At 41.4% G+C, this 21142-nt stretch overlaps 1 protein-coding gene and 1 pseudogene across 1 annotated transcript in view; one reads left to right on the top strand and one right to left on the bottom strand.

Moving 5' to 3' along the window:
- Positions 1–1453: 1453 nt before the first annotated feature.
- On the bottom strand, positions 1454–17203 carry LOC128942558 (uncharacterized; annotated as a pseudogene).
- A 515-nt stretch (positions 17204–17718) lies between these two features.
- The window catches only part of CA8 (carbonic anhydrase 8), a 50005-nt gene continuing 46581 nt past the window's right edge, over positions 17719–21142 (top strand). The window contains exons 1-2 of the mRNA XM_054284890.1: positions 17719–17832; positions 18117–18308. Of these exons, the coding sequence (XP_054140865.1) occupies positions 17754–17832; positions 18117–18308 (271 nt within the window). The 5' untranslated portion in view covers positions 17719–17753. The remainder of the gene's footprint in view (positions 17833–18116; positions 18309–21142) is intronic.

Genomic DNA, 21142 nt, shown 5'->3' on the forward strand with positions numbered 1-21142 from the left:
CTGAGCACAATCCTCACCAGCACCAATGTGATCCACAAATCTGAGCTGGGCCAAACAACTTGCACCCTGTGCACATCTGAATTTCCATTTTCTCAGAGTGCTCCACAGTGAGCATAAAAACCTCTCCCCTGGAGGTGGTGGTGACTCTTTGATGGCTCTGTGTGCCTTGTGTGGCCTGCATGTGCCTGGCTTTTCACTGGTGTCTGGGGATAGCTCATACTTCCCTTGGTGTTGAAGAGCTGCAGCTGTGTGGCTGCACATCTGCATGATACCCCAGGGAGAAATGGAGCACAGTCTGATGTTCATAAATAGCCTCTCAAATCCAAGATCGGTGAAAGAAAATGCTATTGATGCTTCTATTTCAATTTTATCCTTATTTTTACAGAATTACAACAATAATAAAAAATGTCCTGTGTTCTCTGTAACAAAAGTTGGTGAAGTCCCAGGGGAGTCCGTGGAATTGCAGCAAATATGCCAGCACAGAATTTGGCCCATGATAGGAAAAGAAGACTCAATAATGTTATACTCTCAACATGAATATTTATTTTCCTTATTGCCAGTACCAAAAAATCATTTTCTCTCTTCAGAACTCTGACTGAAATTTTTACTATCAAGAATATAACTTCTAAATAGAAAAAGAAGAGTAAACTATGATAATTTACAATAACAATATTATTTGAGCCTTTATTTTCAAGTGAAAACATTACCAAACTAAATTTCAGATAGTGTTTTATAATGTGCAAACCACTGTTGATATAATAACTTCTATTTTAGGTTGCCAACAAAGAAAAGAACAATGTGACCCATTTAAAAACTGGCTCACACAAAAATATTAGCAAGCTATTTATTGATTCTATTTAATTTTGATAAGCACCTTTTGATAGAAACAATTCTTTGTTACAAAATCAACAGTAGCACATGATATATTTGACCATAACACATGTGCTTTGCAATGGTACTGAGAAATGGGCTTTCTGTTTGTTGCTAATTGTTTGGAAAAGAAATGAGAAAAAGGAAAATGCTCACCTTTGAATTCTTCAGCAGATGAAGCCTGATTTTTGAAATCTCTGATTAAGAGGCAAATGACTCTCTCACAGCTGGAGTGCTGCAATGGCTGGATAAAGCTAGAAAGAGCAATCCAAGAGATCTATAGAGTGCATTGATGGACAATAATACAAAAATAGGATTACAAAGTTAATACTAATAATGATAATAATATGACACCATCACCACCACCACCACCACCATTATTATTATTATTATTATTATTATTATTATTATTATTATTATTTCTGATGCAGGCCACTGAGAAGGTGAAGAGACGAGACACTCTGCAGGATCTGATTTTCACAAACTGAGATGAACTGGTTGAGAATCACAGAATCACACAGAACCACTAGGTTGGAAGAGACCTTCAGGATGATTGAGTCCAACCCATGCCCTAACACCTCAACTAAACCATGGCACTGACTGCCACGTCCAATCTTTTTTTAAACACATCCAGGGATGGTGACTTCACCACCTCCCTGGGCAGACCATCCCAGAACTTTGTCACCCTTTCTGTAAAAAACTTTTTCCTAGTATCCAACCTGTACAGCTTAAGGTTGTGTCCTCTGGTTTTGTCAGTTGCTGCCTGGAGAAAGAGACCAACCCCACCAGACTACAGCCACCTTTCAGGGAGTTGTAGAGAGTGGCAAGGTCACCTCTGAGTCTCCTATTTCCAGGCTAAACACCCCCAGCTCCCTCAGTGGTTCCTCACAGGGTTTGTGTTCCAAGCCCCTCACCAGCCTCGTCGTCTCCTCTGGATGTGCTCAAGCCTCTCAATGTCCTTCCCAAACTGAGAGGCCAGAGCTGGACACAGCACTCAAGGTGTGGCCTCACCAGTGCCCAGTACAGGGGCAGAATGACCTCCCTGCTCCTGCTGGCCACGCTGTTCCTGATGCAGGCCAGGCTGCCCTTGGCCTTCTTGGCCCCCAGGGCACACTGCTGGCTCATGCTCAGTCAGCTCTTGACCAGCACCCCCAGGTCCCTTTCTGCCTGGGCACTGTCCAGCCACACCATCCCCAGCCTATAATGCTGTAGGGGTTTTGTGGCCAAAGTGCAGGACTCAGCACTTGGACTTGTTAAACTTCACTTTATTGGACTCTGCCCATCCATCCAACCATTCCATGTCCCTTTGCAGAGCCCTCCTACCCTCCAACAGATTGGCATATTCTCCCAGCTTAGTGTCATCTGCAGATTTACTGATGAAAGACTCAACACCCCCATCTATGTCATCAATAAAAATATTGAACAGAACTGGCCCCAGCACAGACCCCTGAGTGTGAATGCCAGGAGCAGATGAAATTCAGGATCCTGAGAGAAGACAGCAATTTAACAACCCTGGACATCAGGAAAGCAAACAATGGGACCTGCCTGGAAGAATCCCATGTGACACCCTCTTGCAGAAGAGAGGAGGAGTTCTGGAGGGCTGACTGATTTTCAAGGAACCATCTCTTCCAGACTCAAGAGCTGTCGATCCCCACCTGCAGGAAATAAAACAGAGGTGAGAGGAGGCCTGCATGGATGAACAGTAAGCTCAAAGGTAAAAAAGAAACATTCAAGAGGTGGATGTTGTTAGGTGATATGGGAGGAATATAGAGACACTGACTAAACATGCAGGGATCAGGTTAGTAAAGTCTAAGCCTAGTTGGAGTTGAATCTAGCTAGAGATATGAAGGGCAAAAAGAGAGGTTTTTACAGGTACATCAGCCACAAAAGGCAGACTGGGAAAAACCAGCCTGCTAAACTGGCAGCTGCTAAACAGGGCAGGCCACCTGGTGACAGAGGACACAGAAATGACCAGTGTACTCAGTGCTCTTTTCTCATTGATCTCTTCTGTTAAAACCAACCTTCAGGGATCTCTGGGATCTCCCTGTTTCCTTAGAGATATGGAAACATCTGAAATAAGCAAGAATTGCCATTGCTGGAGAAGGACCAGATTAGGGGACCCTTACCCAGCTAGAATGAACACAAGTCAATCTGATGGTATGCAACCACAAGTGCTGAGGGAGCTAATGTCACTGCAAGACTTTTCTTGAATTGCCATCAGGGAAGGGTCCTGAGGGCTGGAAGAAAGCCAGTGCCACTCCTTTCTTCAAGAAGAAACTACAGATCAGTTGGAGCAGTGTGTGTTGTTACCTTGAGTTTAGCTATGTTTTTGAGACTGGCAGCTGTAACATCCTTCCTGGTAAACCAGTGATGCACAGATTAGATAACAGGACTGAGTTGGACTGAAAATTGCCTGAACTGCTGGGCTGAAAGGCCTATGATCAGCCACACAGAGGCGCACACTGGAGATTGATATTGGGGCCAAAAGTGTTTAACTTCTTCATAAGATAGCTGGACAGTGGGACAGAGTGCTTTCTCAGCAAGTTTACACATGATAGAAAATTGGAATGAGTGGCTGCTATACCAAATGCTTGTGACTGGAGAAATATGCTGACAAAAACCTCTTGAAGGTGAAGAAAGGGAAATACCTAGTCAAAGGAATGCACAGAGCTGCAGGTACCCATAAAAGCTGTGGGGTCAATGAGCTGAAAAGCAGCTATAATACGAAGGACCTTCTGGGCTTCATTAGGAAGAGACTTGCCAGCAGGTCAAGAGAGATGATCCTGCCCTCTACTCAGTACTGTTGAGTCCACACCTGGAGTTCTGGGTCCTGCTCTGGGCTGTCCAAGACAAGAGAGATGTGGAGCTACTGGAGAGAATCCAGTGCAGGGCCAAGAAAATGGTTAAGGAACTGGTGTGTCTCCCCTAGCAGGAAAGGCTGAGATAGTGAGATAATTGAGGTGATTGAGCCATGAGATAAGGAAGCTCAGGGAGATCTCATCAGTGTGAATAAATACTTGGAGGAGGTGATTGAAAAGGATGGAGTCAGGATCTTTTCAGTGGTGCCTAAAGACAGGACAAGAGTCAATGGAGTAAATGAACACAGGAAATTCCACTTAAACATAAAAAACCCAATTATTTCTGTGAGAGTGGTTAAACACTGGCCCAGCTTTCCCAGAGAGGTGGTGGATTCTCCATCCTTGGAGATATTCAAAACCCAATGTGACGTGACCTTGAAAATCTGCTTTAAGTTGACCCTGCTTTGAGCAGCGGGTTTGTTTGGCCTAGTTGGTTTCTAGAGGTGCTTTCCAACCTCAGCCTTTCTGTGAAATTATTGCTTATATAATAGACCAAAAAATGTTGGCTCTGTAGGAAGCCCCATGTCACAGTCTGGATGCAGTCATGCTCTTCTGCTGCTAATACGTTCTGTTAGAAAGAATTCACCTATAAACCTGCAGGGTGTAAGCGCAGGTAGGATCCTGACATCCAGGGAGACAGCAGGGACCTTTTGGCACCTGATTCTGGGGGAGATGGGAGATGCTTTGCTGCTCCTCACCAGCTGCATTCCCTAGAGGCTGGGCTTTCCCATCCCCAGGTAGGGATCATGGTCAGCATGACGACCTTGGTCTGTCAGCCTGCTGGAGCGAGCTGCTGGTGGGGAACAGCTGGCTCTGCTGGCACTGGGGCACCTGGGGAGCCCTTCTCTCAAGGAGAAGCTGCAGCTGATTTTTCCAGCCTACTTTCTGGACCTTTTGTGCTGATCTCACAAAGCACAAAGGGAATAGAGCAGGCCTGGGAATATGTGTGAAAAAATATCTCCCCCAGCCTTGTACATACTGAAGAGAACAGTATGTAACAGCATGACTTCTTTACCAGTTCCATAGAGATAAAACCACTTTGGAAAGCAGCTTTTTCATTGTTTAGGAAAAATAATTTTTTCCCCAGGTTTGAATTAGACAAAGTAATTTTATTTTCTCTCCAAGTTTCTCTTATTGATATGACTGTTATCAACAATGAATTGTTTTGAACATCAAGAATAAGAAGAAAGATATACTTTTTTTTCACATCATCCTTTTGCCAGTAAATTTTGGCCTAGACCACTTACTCTGTTTAGGATTAATACATTCATGAGTCTTATTTTTAGTAGCTATGAAGAAAAGACATTTTAAAGCAAATTGAGGTAGGTGATACCTTCTTACTGCATTTTTAATGTATGAGACATTGTAAGGACCAGAAAAGCATTCTGTGCTCTGCAATACAATTTGACAACTAAAAATAAATACAAGATAACAGAACATATGGGAAAGTGAAAGACACAGCCATGCTATTACTGTCCAGTTAGCTAATTTTATTGGGATTTCCAACATATGAAAGATGAATATGATAGCTGCTGGGGGTATGAAGATGTTGTGATATTAATAAGAATGTAATTCCATAAGAAATTGTCTTGTGATTTATATCTAATAATATTACTGAAATGAGGCTAATGAAGGCAATCAATCCTATATAATACATTTTTGTGAATCTGATTCTCAAAGCATTTCTGATAGAAAGAGGATAGATTTGTCTTCTCCCAGGAATCCCTGCTGACATGAGAACTCCCACTGAAATCAATTGACAAGCAGACAGGGGAGTAAAGAAAACTCTGTGGATGCACTTCTGTTCTGCCCTGCTTCTGTAGTTCCCCTCTCATGGCAATGTCCTTAGAGTCACGTTTTCTGTAAGAAAACTGCTCCAGTGCATCTGGAGTGCAGTCTCACACCTTACTGCTCTACTAATGAGCCCTGCCTGCTATGAAAGTTGCCTTTGCTCCTGCTGTCTTGGGTACAGATCACACAGTCCTTGCTGTGCTACACCAGTGTCTCCAGACCTTTGGGTATCTATTAGCTGGTCTACACTGCTCCCCACACTGCTTGGTTTTACTGATATTACACTAAAGGAAGGCAAGCTTCATTGTACTTACCCATTCTGTATGAACACTGCTGACTGCAGTGCATATTTCCCCACCCCAGCATCCCTGAAATCAGCTTCAGTTGGATTTAGCAGATCCCTGAAAACACACATACTTATTTCCCTCTTTGTCCCTTTCCTTGTCTGTTTCATTACCCATTTTCCTTGGAAAGGACAATGTGATTTATAATACATATCTTTATAGCATTTGGAAGAACACCTGTTTCTTCAGAGAAATGTCATGGGATATATTTAAAACCACAGAAATTTCTGAAATCTGGGACTACTTTGCTTTGCTTGAAGTACAGACTCATAGTTCTCCTTATAGGGGGATATCTACAATGAAATTACTAATCTTGTGAATAATTTTGTGAATGTTAAAGTATGACCTCTGTTCTGGGTAGACTGTGAAGAGAAGCTCCCACACACATTTATCTCCTCATGCCCAACACCTTCCTCTTCAGGATTCTGGAAATGGGCATTCTAGCAGAGGTTTCTGTCTTTGTCACCATGCTAATTTAAGTCAATGGCAATAACTTTTTTGATGTCAGTGAGGCAGGATAAAAGCTTGTGTAAACAGCCAGCACTCACATCTTTCGTCATCTCAAGAACCTTGCTGACATCTGACTTAACACCTTACATATCCACCTCACTCAAATACTTAAGTAAGCACAGATATGTGACAGCAAGGAAGTATAATGGTGAAGAAAAGGAAGTGAATACAAGTTTGGATTAAAGGTGTAATGCTATAGACAAGATCATACTTTTTTTTTTTTCTGTGCAAGTTTTTTTCTATATCTTAGTCCAAGCAGATGTTGAGGCAAGCAGCATGAAGCACAGGAGATTAGGGGCAAAAATGTATTTGAACCATCAGATTCTTGGAAAAACTGCAGTCTTATCTGAGCTTGGTGAGAAGAACCTGAGACTGGAGAAACACCAAGGGAATGGCTAATGGTTTAAAAAGAAAAAAAAGTTGATTATATTTTGTTAGAAAAGGAAAGATTTAGTCCTCACTCTTCTTTAGTGTTTGAGGTTACTTATGAAAACCACTTAGCACAGAGCAGATTAGATCCTGGCACTGCTGTGCTGTCATCACTGTAAATTCATTAATGTTTCACTGAACTGTTCTAATGCCATTAGACTGGCCCATGTCACACGTGTTATGTCTATGAATGCTCTCTTTGTCTCTCTGTGTAGCAAGGAAGGTGAAAGGCACTGGAATTGAACTCATTCTTCAAGCCGAGAATCTTTGCAATCATAAATAAAGTCAGTCCCTTCAGCTTAACATTCATTGCCTCCTTTCTCATTTAAAAACAGATGTCAGCACAAGGGGGAAGGCAGGTGCAGAGTGCCTCTTTCAGCTGCTTCTGAAGGAAAGCAGGAAGTGAATAAGTCACAGGGAACTGTGTTGTTTGGATCTTTAGAAAGCATTTATAGCTTCTAGATATGTTCCTGCTAATGAGGGTGTGAGATGTCAGCTTTTTGGAAGTTAGAGCATGCACTGCTGCACTCTCATCAACTCTGATGGATGCAGTGTGTATGGGAATATAATTTAAACATGAGGATATGAGGAATGATTTATTAAGTTACCACAGAAAGTACTTAAGGAAAAAATGTCTAATACTAGAAAAAATGTCTGGTGTAGTTGAATGCTATATAAACTACAAAATTTGTTATAAACTGGAAAGCCCCAAATGGATATTCTCCTTACACTGCAGCACTGTCTGAAAATGCATATAAATACCCTAAATAGTAGCTGTAAAATATTACAATTTACAACTGCCAGGCTCCTAAACCTAATGAAGACTACAAACTGATTGTTGCCAATTGTCCTACTGCTGTTAAAGCCAGCAGCAATATCTGAGAGCATGTTTGGGTGTGTGGTGAGAATCTGACTGGTACCATTTTCCCCCTTAGGCAATCCAACTTCCACACCAAATAGTGTCCTTTTTTAATGGGGGCAAGATAGATATGATCCATGGTCTCTACAAGATGCCAGACTGAGGTGAGCAGAAAACAACAAACAGCACTAAAACCTCTCTTTCCTCTCTTTCCACATCTCTCAGGTTTGATGTGGGTGGAAAGACGCTATTCTTTGTAAAGAGCTGGCACAATTTGCCCTCATTAGCAGAGCATGCCCACTTTTTTGCCACTCTTGCTGTACCTCATTTGAAACACCACACTGCAGGGATTTTGCAGTGTCTGGAATTTGGACTATGAAAGGAGAAGTTTACAAGAAAAACGCCTGCAGCTTCCTGGGCTTGCTGCGCTGCATTGTCTGGCACGGATTTCACTTTCCCCGTGACACTGAAAAAGCACTGCCACGGAACAACTTGCTTTGATGCCCTATGCTAGCAAACAAGTTCTGTGATAAACAAGCTTTTAATCCTGTATTTCCACACTTTTACTAAGCAAATTGCAACTTTACAAAGCCGTGTGTCAATGACTGTGCCAGAAGTTCAGCCCTGAACAGAGCTGGTAAAAGAGGGTAGGAGAGAAAGTGCTCACAGGAAGCACACAGAAGAATTGTACTTCAGAAGCTTTGTCAGTGCTTTGATTTAGTGCCATCAGTCCTACTGCAGCAGGCCTTCTACTAAGTGCTAGTGTAGACAGTCCAGGAAAACTCCCAAGAAGAAATAAATGATGCTTTTGACCTGAAAAGTATCTTCTGCCTCCCTGAATTCTAAGGAGGGATCTGCCAAAGCAAGAAACGTGCCGGGACTCACGAGGAGCCTGCCCTTTCATGTGATAAGGGCTCTGTGGAAAGAACTGTGGTGTAATCAAAGTACATAAGTAGCCAAATCTCAGCATCAGGTTTTCAGGAAAAAGCTCTACTGGTCCCTTCCATAGGATGCCGATCCACATATGTCACAGTGAACAGCTGGTGAAGAGCCATCTTCTGCATGAAGGGAATACCCAGCAATAAAATGCATGTTAGCACACCCAAGACAGAGCTCTTCAGTGCCAAAATTAGCAGTTTGGGAAGCAGCACAGGAATGTAAGCAGCAGAGGACCTTTTCTGCTTACCTGAAAGTCGTCTTGTTGCCTGAAGTCTTCACAATATCCTGAAGTATTGCACTGTCTCCTGGTGCTACTCCTCTGTTCCTTTTTCAGATGAAGAGAGGCTGAGCTTATCTGCTTTGCTGATGCAGATACAACAAAGCACATTGTGCTACCAACTAACTCCCTTCCTGTGGAACAAACATTAGGAAGCAGCTGAAGAGATATTCAAGACTCCCGTGTCTCAATACAAACCAGAAAATGCCTGTCTTCAGATTCTTAAACAGGAGGGTGCAGGCTGTAATACAAAATCTAATCACTAGAATAAAAAAGTCTGATATCAAACTCTTCTTTTTAGTGAAGAAGTCTTCTCTGATGCTTTTCCCCCTGCCCTTTTTATACAAAACTGAAGTACACAGATGCATTGTAGGACATTGATAAAATATTAGAGCCACTGCATGGCTTTAAATTACTGTACAGAAATCTAGAGCATTTTTGGAAAATATTTCATATTCAGTGTGGGAAAGTATTTTTATTTTTAATGGTAGCTGTTTGAAGTTGTTCAGTGGCTTGGGAAGTTACCAGTTCCTTTTCATTTCTGAATACAAACATTTCTGTGTCTGTGCAAGGTCTCAGTTTTTTGAGGCTGTGGCTCTTTTTACCGCACATCTAATCTAAGCTAAGTACTGCATTATTTTCGATTATATTATCACCCTGGAAGAATACTAATTCAGGAAATCAGTGTTCAATGTTTCTATACAAAACATCTAAATTAGAACAAAATCAGCTGCTTTTTCCTAGTTAGCTACACGACACATGATTAATGATTGGTAAAATATAAATCTGAATGGAAATATCTCCTCTTCCAAGGCTCCAATTGATCAGTTTTGAATTGCCAGACTGAGGATGTGAGCTAAGAGCCTCTCTAGCAGCATTACAGTGACACACTGTCTGTCATTTACTGCCTGCTCTCCTTTTTAAGTACTTGTTCCTTCATAATTATTATCTGCAGTTGGCCACTGGACTTTGAAACTGCAAACTGCTTTCCATATCTTTTGTTACCTTTTGTATATACACTGAAATCACACGGTTTGTTATTTGTCACTAAGATTACAAGCAGCATGACTTAAAAGGAAAAAGGTAGAAAAATGTCAATGAAAATAGCGAGCTCTTTACTGACTATAAAATGTGACACATCTCTGTAACCAAAAGTAGAGCAATAGTACTTGGAATCTGGTTCTGATTCAGTGGTGAACAGGAAAAAAATGAGTAGAACTAAGTAGAAAAAGACTAAACAAAGGTTGATAAGTAGTAGAAATTTCAGGCTATAAAAATATATTGATGTACATTTCAAGAAAAATCAATAACCAGATTTTGCAAAGATTTGTGAATTTTTAAACTACATTAATTACAGAAGAAACTCTAAGTCATTACTGTCTGAGACTGCATTTTTTGATGGTGATAAAAAGATAAAATATTAATAAATATTTTAGGGGTTTTATTTTTGGGGAGGAGTTTGATCTGCTTACATCATGACTGGTTAAAGAATTTTTCACTTTATTAATAACTGGTATTGTGCAATAACATAAAATCTTATTTAAATGTGTGTACCCAGATAGGTATTTACCAGGTTCTCCCAGAACCTTGGAGTTTTATAAAAACTGGCTGAACAGATCCTCAGTCTGTTGTGTAAATTTTTAACAAATACAGGAAAATTTTGTAAGACATAAATAATCTTAGCATTATTTAAATATTAAAGGAAAAAAGAGAGAAATGAGGAAATTTAGGTAACTACTCTCTGGTTTGACAAAAGTAGCAGAAAAATTACAAAATATATGGGACTACAGTTATAAAAACTTGATGTAGAGAGCTAATGCTAGTGACAATAGTTTTAATAGAAGTGTGTCTTGTCAAAGAAACCAATGATGAGATTACAGATTTGTTGAGGCGTATGATTTAGTAATGTACAAGATACTGATTAAAAAGGAAGACTAGGGTTCATTCAAATGGATGGCATTTTAGGTTGACAAAACAAAAAATGATAATGCAGTCTGTGTCCACTTTCTGTAGTCTGTAGGCTCCTGGACACCCTGACTCACAAAGATAATTTAATGTTTGTACTAAATCACAACAAACAAGAGAGCCAATATTTGATTCAACAGCAAAAAAAGACTATGCGAATCCTAAATGTGCAGATAAAAAAAAGAAATAAATGAGTACATAGAGGTGAAACAAGAGCTACTAGGGAGAATTCCAGTGTTGGTACTTTTAATGTGGAAAATGGGAAAATGTACAGAAAAAAGCTAAACCCAAGATATCTCGGTCTTAATCCTGTAGTAAGTGTTAATGAGCTCCTTTTGTTTAAACCTCACAGAGGTCACCAGGCTAACACAGATGAGTACATTAGAGAGAAAACACAAAGCAATAAGGCTTTCCTGTCAAGGCAAACAAGCACAACATGAACCAGTGGCTGAGAGTTAAAGCCAGAAAGATTCAAATTAGAATTGAATACCCATTAGTTAACACTGAAAGAGATTAACCACTGGAATGAGCTCTCAAAGTAATGAGTTCTTCATGTCTTGATGCCTTCAGGTCAGGCATTTCTGAAAAATGTGCTGCGGCTAAACACAAGTTATTATTTATTGATAGCCAAATAATTAACTTAATACATGAGCAATTGCATGAAATGTAATACCTTGTGATATAGAAAGAAGATTATGCTCTGAATGTATGATTTCATAGCTTTTCCAGAACAGGGCACATGAGCACTTTGCCAGCTATGGGTGTTGGAACATTGATAAGTGAAACTGTAGAATGAATGATGAACTGACACTCCTTTCACCATCATTTTACAAACTCAAATATGTCGTTATCTCCTTGCCACTTCATGCTGATCAGTGCTTCCTCTTTCTCACAAGCTTCCCAGCTGAAAAGCCAACACCTGTAAGCCAACACCTGCTTGTGCTCTTCTAGTGAAAAAGTGATCAGGCCCATTATTTAGCTCATCCTCTCCTTTTATTTTAAACTGTAGAAGGTATTATATCTTTCCCTGATTCAGTGGTTCCCTTTGAAACATGTAAGTGGTGGATTTTACATCTATCAGTTCCACTGACAAAGAGCCACTCCTTTTCAATAGCTATTAGATGAAATTCATAATCCTTCAAGAATCTCATATAATGTTAAAGATCTGAAATTATCACAGCTAGGTAAATACATATTTATCATCTCCTTATTGCAGATTTCCCCCCTGAGCTTCCCATCTTCTTCCTTTAATTTGCATCTGGGCGTATCATTAGTTTTTCTTCCTTCCTAAAGAAATAAAGAAATAGGAGTTTTGCCATGTCAGGGCCCTTGATTATCATTTGAATTCTGTGTTTCAGAGACATCTTATTTCATCCTTTGACTGCCTTTTCCTTTTAGCCCGGTAGAAGAAAAAAATCTCACTTCCCTTCTAGTCTTCTGTTGTCTTCAGGAATTCGCTTTGCTTTTGTGCTTATTTTACTTCATCAGCAATTCCTATTGTGTCTACCATTTTTGTAATTCTTTACACTTTTTTTTCCCCAGGGCTATATCATTTTAGGGAAAGGAAATGCTCCAGCAGACTACATAGATTACTCTCTAAATTTTTTAGTGTGCCCTTAAATACACTGTTCTTTATTATTATTTCTTCTGTTCCTTTTTGATGGGAGTTTCTTAAGTCTTTAAAAATTACTTCCTATTACTTGTGTTTTCTTTAAAATCTTGACACTATCCCCCTGTAGTTTTAATGTCCTCAAGCTGTATGCCTAAATTCTCATGGAGAGCCATAACAATCCTGTTTTACATTTGAGCACTGGGAGAATACACCCATAGGTTTGTAGCTTATTCCCATTTTCCCACCACTCGTGCATGTAAAAGGTTTATAACTATACTGTAGGAAAATGTCTGTACACACTTGCAGATCAGTGTGTTGATCTTTAAATTCCCCACCCAAACCATGCATGTTGTAAAGTGAAACATGTGAAGTGTATTTAGGGCCAGGCTGCTGTCCTATTAGCTGGCAAAACCAGGAAGGACAAATTTACACTTACAGACCATAAAAACACACAAGGCCATGGAAACCACCTCTTGGTCTAGATGTAAGGGGAAATTGGGATTCAGCTGACATATTTTTGCAATGTTTGCAGGATGGCATTTGCCAATGTAAACCTGACTTGCAAAGATACAGTGTCTTTCACTGTGAATGGTTTATTTTTGCTATAAATGGCCCCTTTATTAGAAATGGTCTCCCTTTACCTTTTAATCTTGGACTATTTGAACTACCCAACCAAATTTTCCGTTCTGTAATGCATTACTGCAGATGAAGAAAATAAAAATAGGCAAACATTATAATTCCAGGAATACTGGAATATTATTCCTTCTAATGAACTAGTTCCTTTTAAAACGTGCAGAGATTTTCAATATTGGTACATATAAGGTTGTGCTTTAAAGTTCAAATGCAGAAACTCTGTGCTTACACTTCTAAACTTGGAAAAGAATTAAACTTCTTTTAAAGCTTAATCTGGCATGAAATAAAGATAGAAACAAGACCACGTGGGAGATATTTGCTGGTCAACCTCATAGTCAACACAGGAAGAAAAATAGGAAGCCCTATTCACTGGAAAAACTAGATGCTCCAGGTGCCTTCAGCTTCTTGTCTTGCTGTATGGACATTGCCTTTTCTTTCAGGAAACCTTGGCAAGAACGGAGATCTGGCTAGCAGAAGCATAAATAGACTCTAAATTACCCTAAATGGAATGTTCTAATATGCCACAGAACAATTCTCTCCTTATCAAAATATTAAATCCTTCATGCCCTTACCACTTCATGTTGTCAGCAACGTAATAAAGGAAAAAGTGGATAATACAGGAAATATGATCATCTCAGAGTCTGAATTTCTCATCCCTTGCACCAAGGAAATAACTGTCAGTTCTGTGGCTGCAAAGAGTCATGCAGGTAGGAATGTAAAGTCTAAAATAACTTGTATGTAATTCTGCTTTTCTGTTTCCTATAGATTTCTTAGTAACCTGTACAGTTCTCTGCACTGGACTCTCTCTTTTCAGAGTGGTGAAAGCAGTAAGTAAAGTTGTGGACATGTAACCTCTTAAAAAAATGTTGCTAGTCATTCATGAGAATTGTCACATACAAATTTTTCAGCATTAGGATGGAGAATATTGGTTCAGGCCCAGTTTTCCCGGTATATACTTTTTAAGGTGTTTGGGGAAGATATATTTTTTGAAAAAAGAAAAAAATCATGTAGAACAAAAAAGCATATCTAGATATAGAAAAGAGAGGAATAGTTGCTTGGGATCTCACCAGGATTAAGTACTATACTAACTAATTATATAGTATTATACTATGTTTCAAAATGTCATTTCTTGTTTGACAAAAGTAATGTCAGAGACTGCACTGCTTCTGAACTACCGTTGTGTGAGTTCAAAGAGGAACTATTAAGCCCTGGATCTGTGCCTGAGCTTTTTATTCCTCGTGCTATCAAAGGGTGTGATCATTAATCCCAGTTAAACAAGAAGTCAGCATGTTCCACAGAATCAAAGGATGAGCCAGGATTCAGGAGAGAGATGTCCTGCTCCTGCTTCTGTTGATGAGGTGTTATGTCACTTATGAAGCTCAAGTTGGCTGAGCTTCTCCTACTTTTTGCTCAACAATTTAATATTAGCTTGGGGGCCATAACTATGCCTGTCTATGGATTTTTCAGTGTGTTTAGCAAATGTAGCAAACATCATGGGCAACGCATTTTTACAGAATAAGAGTGGATTTATATGTATTACAGTTATATATTTAACATCTTTTCATTGTAAATTCAATTATTGGGAGCTTCTACACAAAGTTAAACAATGTTACGTTTGCTTACATCATTCAAGGAGATCAAATTCCACTGATCTTGGACAAATCTTAGCTCATGCCACTATCTCCATCTGATTGTTTCAGCCCTTTTCTTTGAAGATGGGTCCATAAACAAATGAGATGGTTTGTGCAGAGGCCAATATCCACATCCATCTTTATCCTTTTTTGTAAGGTCAATATCCACATTTCTCATTGGAGTTTAATGTGAGGGCTCAGTCCCATGCTCCATTTCCTTGTGGAGAAGCAAAACTCCTTTGTTACTTAGATACCTCACCATTAAAGAAGTCCCAGGAATCTTCAGTGGAATCTAATCTGTTGATTCTCTAATCTATGCCTGGCAGATACTAAGGAAGAAACAGGATATTTGCACAAAAACTACTCAGCAGACATATGGGAATAAAGAAATGTCAATTATTCAGTAAAGATACCTCCTATGCCTAATTTTGCAGAGGGATTTGGAAATAATTGAAAGGTTAAAAGGAAGGGCAACAGATATATGGCAGAGCCATGAAAAGTATTTATTGCAAGACAGGAACTCACAGGTCTGATAAAGTTGCCCCTCATAAGCATGAAATTCTAGAACAGATATCCCACAGGAAGGTGACTGCAGGAAAGGACTTAATAGAGAGCATGAATGAATGAAATACTGTATTTCAAGGACTAAGGGAATGAAACCAGCCTCCTAGGACTGTTTGTTTCATTTCCAAACTATAAGACTCCTTTTTAGAAGAAAATTAATTTCCAGTCAGATGGACCAGAACAGATGATGATTTAGGGTAATGTTTGTTTTTTCCCCATGTGGTTGAACAATGATTCAAAGAAATCTACATTAATAGAAGCAGCTGGTGTGTGTTTTAGAAGTGAGTAGATTATAAAACTTAACAACTCAATAAAGCCAGTTGGCTATGGGAGATGGGTACGCATATACAACATGATACCTCATGTGACTAAAATGCATGTTAAAAATTTCCGAGTTCTCTCTTTGTACTGATGTCAGGTGCTCAATATATGAAAAATGTCTGTTTGGGTTTTTTTCCTCAATAAACTGCATCATGTTGTAATTTGGGTAGTATGATACTGCAGAAGGAAATCTGTGTTTCTTCTCTGCTCTTGAAAAAACCCAACCCAGTAAACTCTACTTCTTTTGCCCTATTTTCTTTTCACCTTGCATGCAGCTCATGAATCAGTACTCTCTTGCTTCATTAATGAAGTTTCATCTCAGTCCTTCTTTTTTCATCTCACACTGATGATAATTTCTGCTCCCCTGTCAGTGCTGCACAGGAATCACAGGTACTGGTGCTGAGTTGGGGATCACTGAAGCACAATGAGCTCCACACTGAGATCAAACCTTGTGATCAACAGCACAGGATCAAGATGCTATCACCTTGGGATACCAGAATTCAGGGAGGTCTGGTCATTGATTTTAAGTGGACTAGGATGGTAAGCAAAGGGGACTTCTTACCATTTTAGCAATGCTATTTGACTGCCTCTGTTACGTTTTCTGATTGCTGTCAGGGATTGCAGACTGCCAGTGCTATATTCCCATTTCCCTTCCTGTCACTGATGCAAGTTTTTGGGCCACTGCCTAGAAGAGATCTCTATAACAGAGGTCCCTTCTGTCCTTTTTTCCCCCGACAGAATGAATATTCTCCAGTTCCATACAGGGCTGTTTTCAAAGGAGAATGAAGAGTCCTTTCATAACCTTGAACTGAGGCATCTTCATCTTGGGGAGAGAATTTCCTCAAACCTTCAATCTTTCAATAATTTGCAGTAGGAATTGATGCCACACTTCTTCCTTTAGGACAGAAAGGGCAGAAGTGGGCTCCCTTCCTTAATCAGTGGCTTCCTTATCCTCACTGAGGGTTTCCATTCCTCCACGGAAGGGACACAGTGCTCAGTAGTGAGGAGTAAACACAGAGTCACAGAACGGCTGGTGTTGGTAGGAACTTCTGGGCATCATCTTGTCCAAATCACCTGCTCAAGCAGGGCTGCCCACAACAAGGACTCTGTTCACATAAATTCCTTCATGGATGGAGACTCCTCAACCTCCTGGGGCAACCTGTGCCAGGGCTTAGTCATTCTCACAGTAAAAATTGTTTCCTGATGTTCAAAAAAACCCTCCCATGTTTCAATTTGTGCCCATCACCACTGGTCTTGTTACCGGGCCCCACTGAAAAGAGCCGGGCTCCAACCTCTTTGCATTTTCCCTTTGGGTATTTGTACACATCCGTGAGATCCCATTGAGCCTGCCCTTCTCTAAGCTGAACAGTCCCAGCTCTCTCAGCCTTTCCTTATAACAGAGATGATCCAGCACCTTGACCATGGTCATGACCATTTGTTGGACTCTCTCCAGTATGTTCATGTCTCTCTGTACTGGAGCAGCCCAGATCTGAACCCAGCACCCCAGCTGTGTCCTCACCAGTGCTGAGCAGAGGGGCAGGATCACCTCCCTCGACTTGTCGGAATTGCTTTGCCTAATGCAGCCCAAGGTATCGTTCATCTTCTCTGCATCAAGGACACGCTGCTCGCTCGTGTCTGACCTGATGCCCACCAGGACCCACAGTGGGTGGGACCCATGCACCCAATGCCAAACTGCATTCCGGTCGGTAGTCCCCCGTTCTGGATTGCTGCTCCCCAGCGCCGGGCTTTGCCCTTCGCCTTGTTAAAGCCGCTCTCCCTGGGTGTCCCGGGTGCACAGCGCGCCTGTGCCCGGCTGGAGGGGCAGCGGGAGCTGTGGAGACACGCACCCAGCCGGGCTAGGGGAGCGGCCTGCGGAGGGCGGCGAGGAGGGCGCAGGGAGGCTCAGGAGCAGCGTCCCGCCGGGCACGCCCGCCGCCGCCTCACCCACCGCGGGCTCTCCGTGCGTGCGCCGTGCGCGGGACAGCGAGCGGCTCCCGGCGCTGCCCGGCCCGGCCCGGCCCCGGCGCTGCCGCCGCCCGCGGGCGGGGGCGGAGGGCTGAGGGCGGAGGGCGGGGGGAGGTCCGGGCGCGGAGCCGAGCGCCGCCAGCGCGGCTCGCCCCGCACACACTCGCACTCCGCGCCGCCCGCCCATGGCTGACAGGAGCCTCATCGAGGGCGCCGAGCCCCTGCCGCGCCGGGAGGAGCCTCCCGAGTGGGGCTACGAGGAAGGTGAGGAGCGGGCGGCGACTCCGCCGGGGAGAAACTTTGTCCGCTGCCGGGGGAAGAGGAGGCGGTGAGGGGATTTCAGTGGCGGGGCACGGCGGGGTTCGCTCCCCGGCAGTCCCGAGGCGCTGGGAGCGGGGAAGCGCCGTCCCGTCCATCCCCGCCGGCGGCAGGGCAGCGCGGAGCCGCGGGGTCCGGCCGAGCAGCCCTTCCCCGGCCGGGGACAGCGCCTGTGTGACCCGCAGCGCGGCGCGCCGGGTCCCCCTGACCGCTTTTCCCTTCTGCCTTAGGAGTGGAGTGGGGGCTGATTTTCCCCGATGCTAACGGGGAGTACCAGTCGCCCATTAACTTGAACTCAAGAGAAGCTAAATACGACCCCTCGCTCCTGGAAGTGCGTTTGTCGCCGAACTACGTGGTGTGTCGTGACTGCGAAGTGATCAACGACGGGCATTCCATTCAGATTGCCCTGAAGTCAAAATCAGGTATGCTGAAACATGGCCTTGATTTTCCCGGCTAAAGCTTGTGTTGCCTGAAGAGTCACTGCACTCGTGTCCCGGAGCATAGGAAAAGCAGCCTTCCCCAGCTGGGAGCAGTTGTGCCCATTCCGCATGGACTATGCCCGGTGAGAGTGTTGCTGTTGACTTTGGTAGGAAGAGGAGCAAGTGTTGCAATGGGAGTTGCAGATTTTGATGCCAGGCTGAATGGTCAGTGAGATTGCCTCAAAGCATGCCCAAAACTTCCTCTTGTGGTGGTGGTGTCCAATCCGCTGGCATTAACAGCTGTCTGCACTCAGAATATTGCTAAAACAGTGTAGTGCCAAACTGTTCTGTACAGCTGGCAAGATTTGCTCATGTTTCAAAGACCATGTAAGTTAATAGTGCTTTCTCCCATTAGCTTGAGCGGATTCTGAATGCTACCTACAGAATTGGACAGCTTACGATAGATACACCAGTCATATGTACTCACAATATTGATGAGGACCAAGTAGAAGGCAGTCCTCATTTCTTAAAGGACGACATTTTTGGTGTCACTCATCAAATTTGATTTAGAAGAAAATAATAATTCCAACAGAAGTGAAGTTGCAATATCTTATCCAGACCTTTTGTCTGGGTAAGCTGTTCTGAATGAAGGAGGCAAGAAAGTAGGGAGGAAAAAAAGTAAACTTTGATTTCCAGCACTGCAGTAGTTCTTGCCATGTTTTTGGAAGAGCCTCCATGTTATTCCAACCAGTCTTAGCTAGTAACAGTCCTTTGGGGGCATTTAAACAGCTGGACATTGTCAAACCATGAGACATTCCAACTTCTGTTTCCTTCTGAGAACTCAGTAGTATTGGGAACTGCAGCTGTGCTAAGTGAGGGAGTCAGTTCAGTTTTACACAGTTTTTTAAAAAGGAAGGGTTAATAATAATCATCATCTTCATGATGATGCTTTGATTTATAATTTCATTTCTATGATATTTTTGATATATTTTTGCAGCACAGAACATTTCTTTCAATGGAATTTTGCAGATTTGCAAAAAAAATGTTTTACTTCCAGTCAGTTTTACTGTCTTCATCAGAAGCAGAGCTCTTTTCCCAAGGGATAAGGTTGTCCCTGAAGGATCAGGAATTCTTGAATTCTCCTGTGGAGGAAATGAGAGTGACCACAAGTGACCTCATAATTCATATGCCAAAATGCAAGTCCTTCCATGCTACCTTTCCCAAGGGCAGTTTCTAACTTAGTGGTGATTAATAAGATGGAACCAACACACCTGAATGCCTTTGCAAAACCATTAGGAGAATTAGAAAAAAGGAAAGACTTCTTTTATACTTGAATGCAATGTGATGCCAAACAGACGAGTCTTGAATTATAAGAAAATGTGAAATAGAGAAAAAGTTTATGACTGAAGTGTGGATTTACGATTTAGAAACTCTTGGTTTAGTTTCAGCTTTTTCTTAAATTTAATGTTACGTAATTTGCCGTTTTCCCTTTGTAAACTGGGAATAATTTGGGAGGGAGAGGACAACATTTATTAAACCTACCAAGAGGAGAAAAGCGTTAATAAGTTGTGATTGAACCTGACCTAGTATTCTGGCCATTTTTCAGGGATTGCAGAAACTCCTGCAGTTTCTTTTCCTCACAGGAGATCTCTGATGACAAATCCATTTGGCCAATTATTTTGTTGAGAACTACTGAGCACTGGATACTTTTGAAACTCTGTCCAATTAATGTTCAAGAGATCCTCATCTGATGTAATGTTAGCAAAGAAAAAGTTCTTTATGGAAAAAAGTAAACTGATTAAGGTACATATTAAAAATAAATTTGTCAGTACTTGTGAATGTTTTTATCCTTAAATTCAAGACACGCAGTCCATATGGAGTTCCCAAATCCTTCTCATTATTTAACTGCAAACATTTTCACAGCTGCTTTCATTTTGATAGTGGAATATGTGTTGTGCGTTAGGTGGAAGGACCATGACCAAATATGAAATAGTTTTATCATGGGATCCATCTCCTAACTGAAGCCTTGGAAATAAACTCTTCAAAGCTCCTGGAGATTCAGAACTACAGATAATATAGAGAACATACAGATAATATAGAGAACATTTGTTCTAGTTACAGTTTTTCTCAGAGCAATGTATTAAAACAGAAAAAATATTTGATTTTCCTAATTGAGAAGATGATGATGATTGCATTGTCCTAATTAAGCACTAATTGAGTATCATTATTCTTTTTGTTTGTCCAGATTTCTTAAATACTTCAATTGGTTGTTTCCTCAAGTATTCACTGGATTTGTAGATTTTCCCTCTAGGGGATATAGCTATAGACAGAATATAGATAAAGCAAGGTTAAGGAGCAAATCTGAATCTCTACCTATATTTAGGACATTTCATTTTAGAAATAGCTGTTAGATAAGTTGTGAAGAATTATTAAAGGAGCATTAACTGGAATATCTGACTTTTTTTTCCTCCAGCTTGGGAAAAACATAATTGATCTGTTTTCTTTCATTTTTTTACAGTTTCATACCTTTGGTTTTGTGTTTGTACAATTGTAATATGATTCAATTGCTAACTTATGTTTTAGTATTACACCAAGTCTTGTGCTCCAAGCTCAGATGGTATAGTTTGTGTGTCAAAATAGCTATAAATTATGGAACTAATTCCCTAAGGCTATATTTCATGCAGTTAAATAATCCTTATCAATTATCAGAGATTGTAAAAGATTAATTTCAAGGCTATGAAATGTAAGCTAGAATTTAATGGGTTCTGGGGAAGACTGTGAATGCCCTTAAAGAAAACTCAGCCCTGCCTAGAAGCCAATATTCAATGATTTTAGTG

The sequence above is a fragment of the Melozone crissalis genome, unplaced genomic scaffold (genome assembly GCF_028551555.1).
Source record: "Melozone crissalis strain CALT ecotype California unplaced genomic scaffold, PUWL_Pcris_2 ptg000042l_1, whole genome shotgun sequence".
Lineage (NCBI taxonomy): Eukaryota > Metazoa > Chordata > Aves > Passeriformes > Passerellidae > Melozone > Melozone crissalis.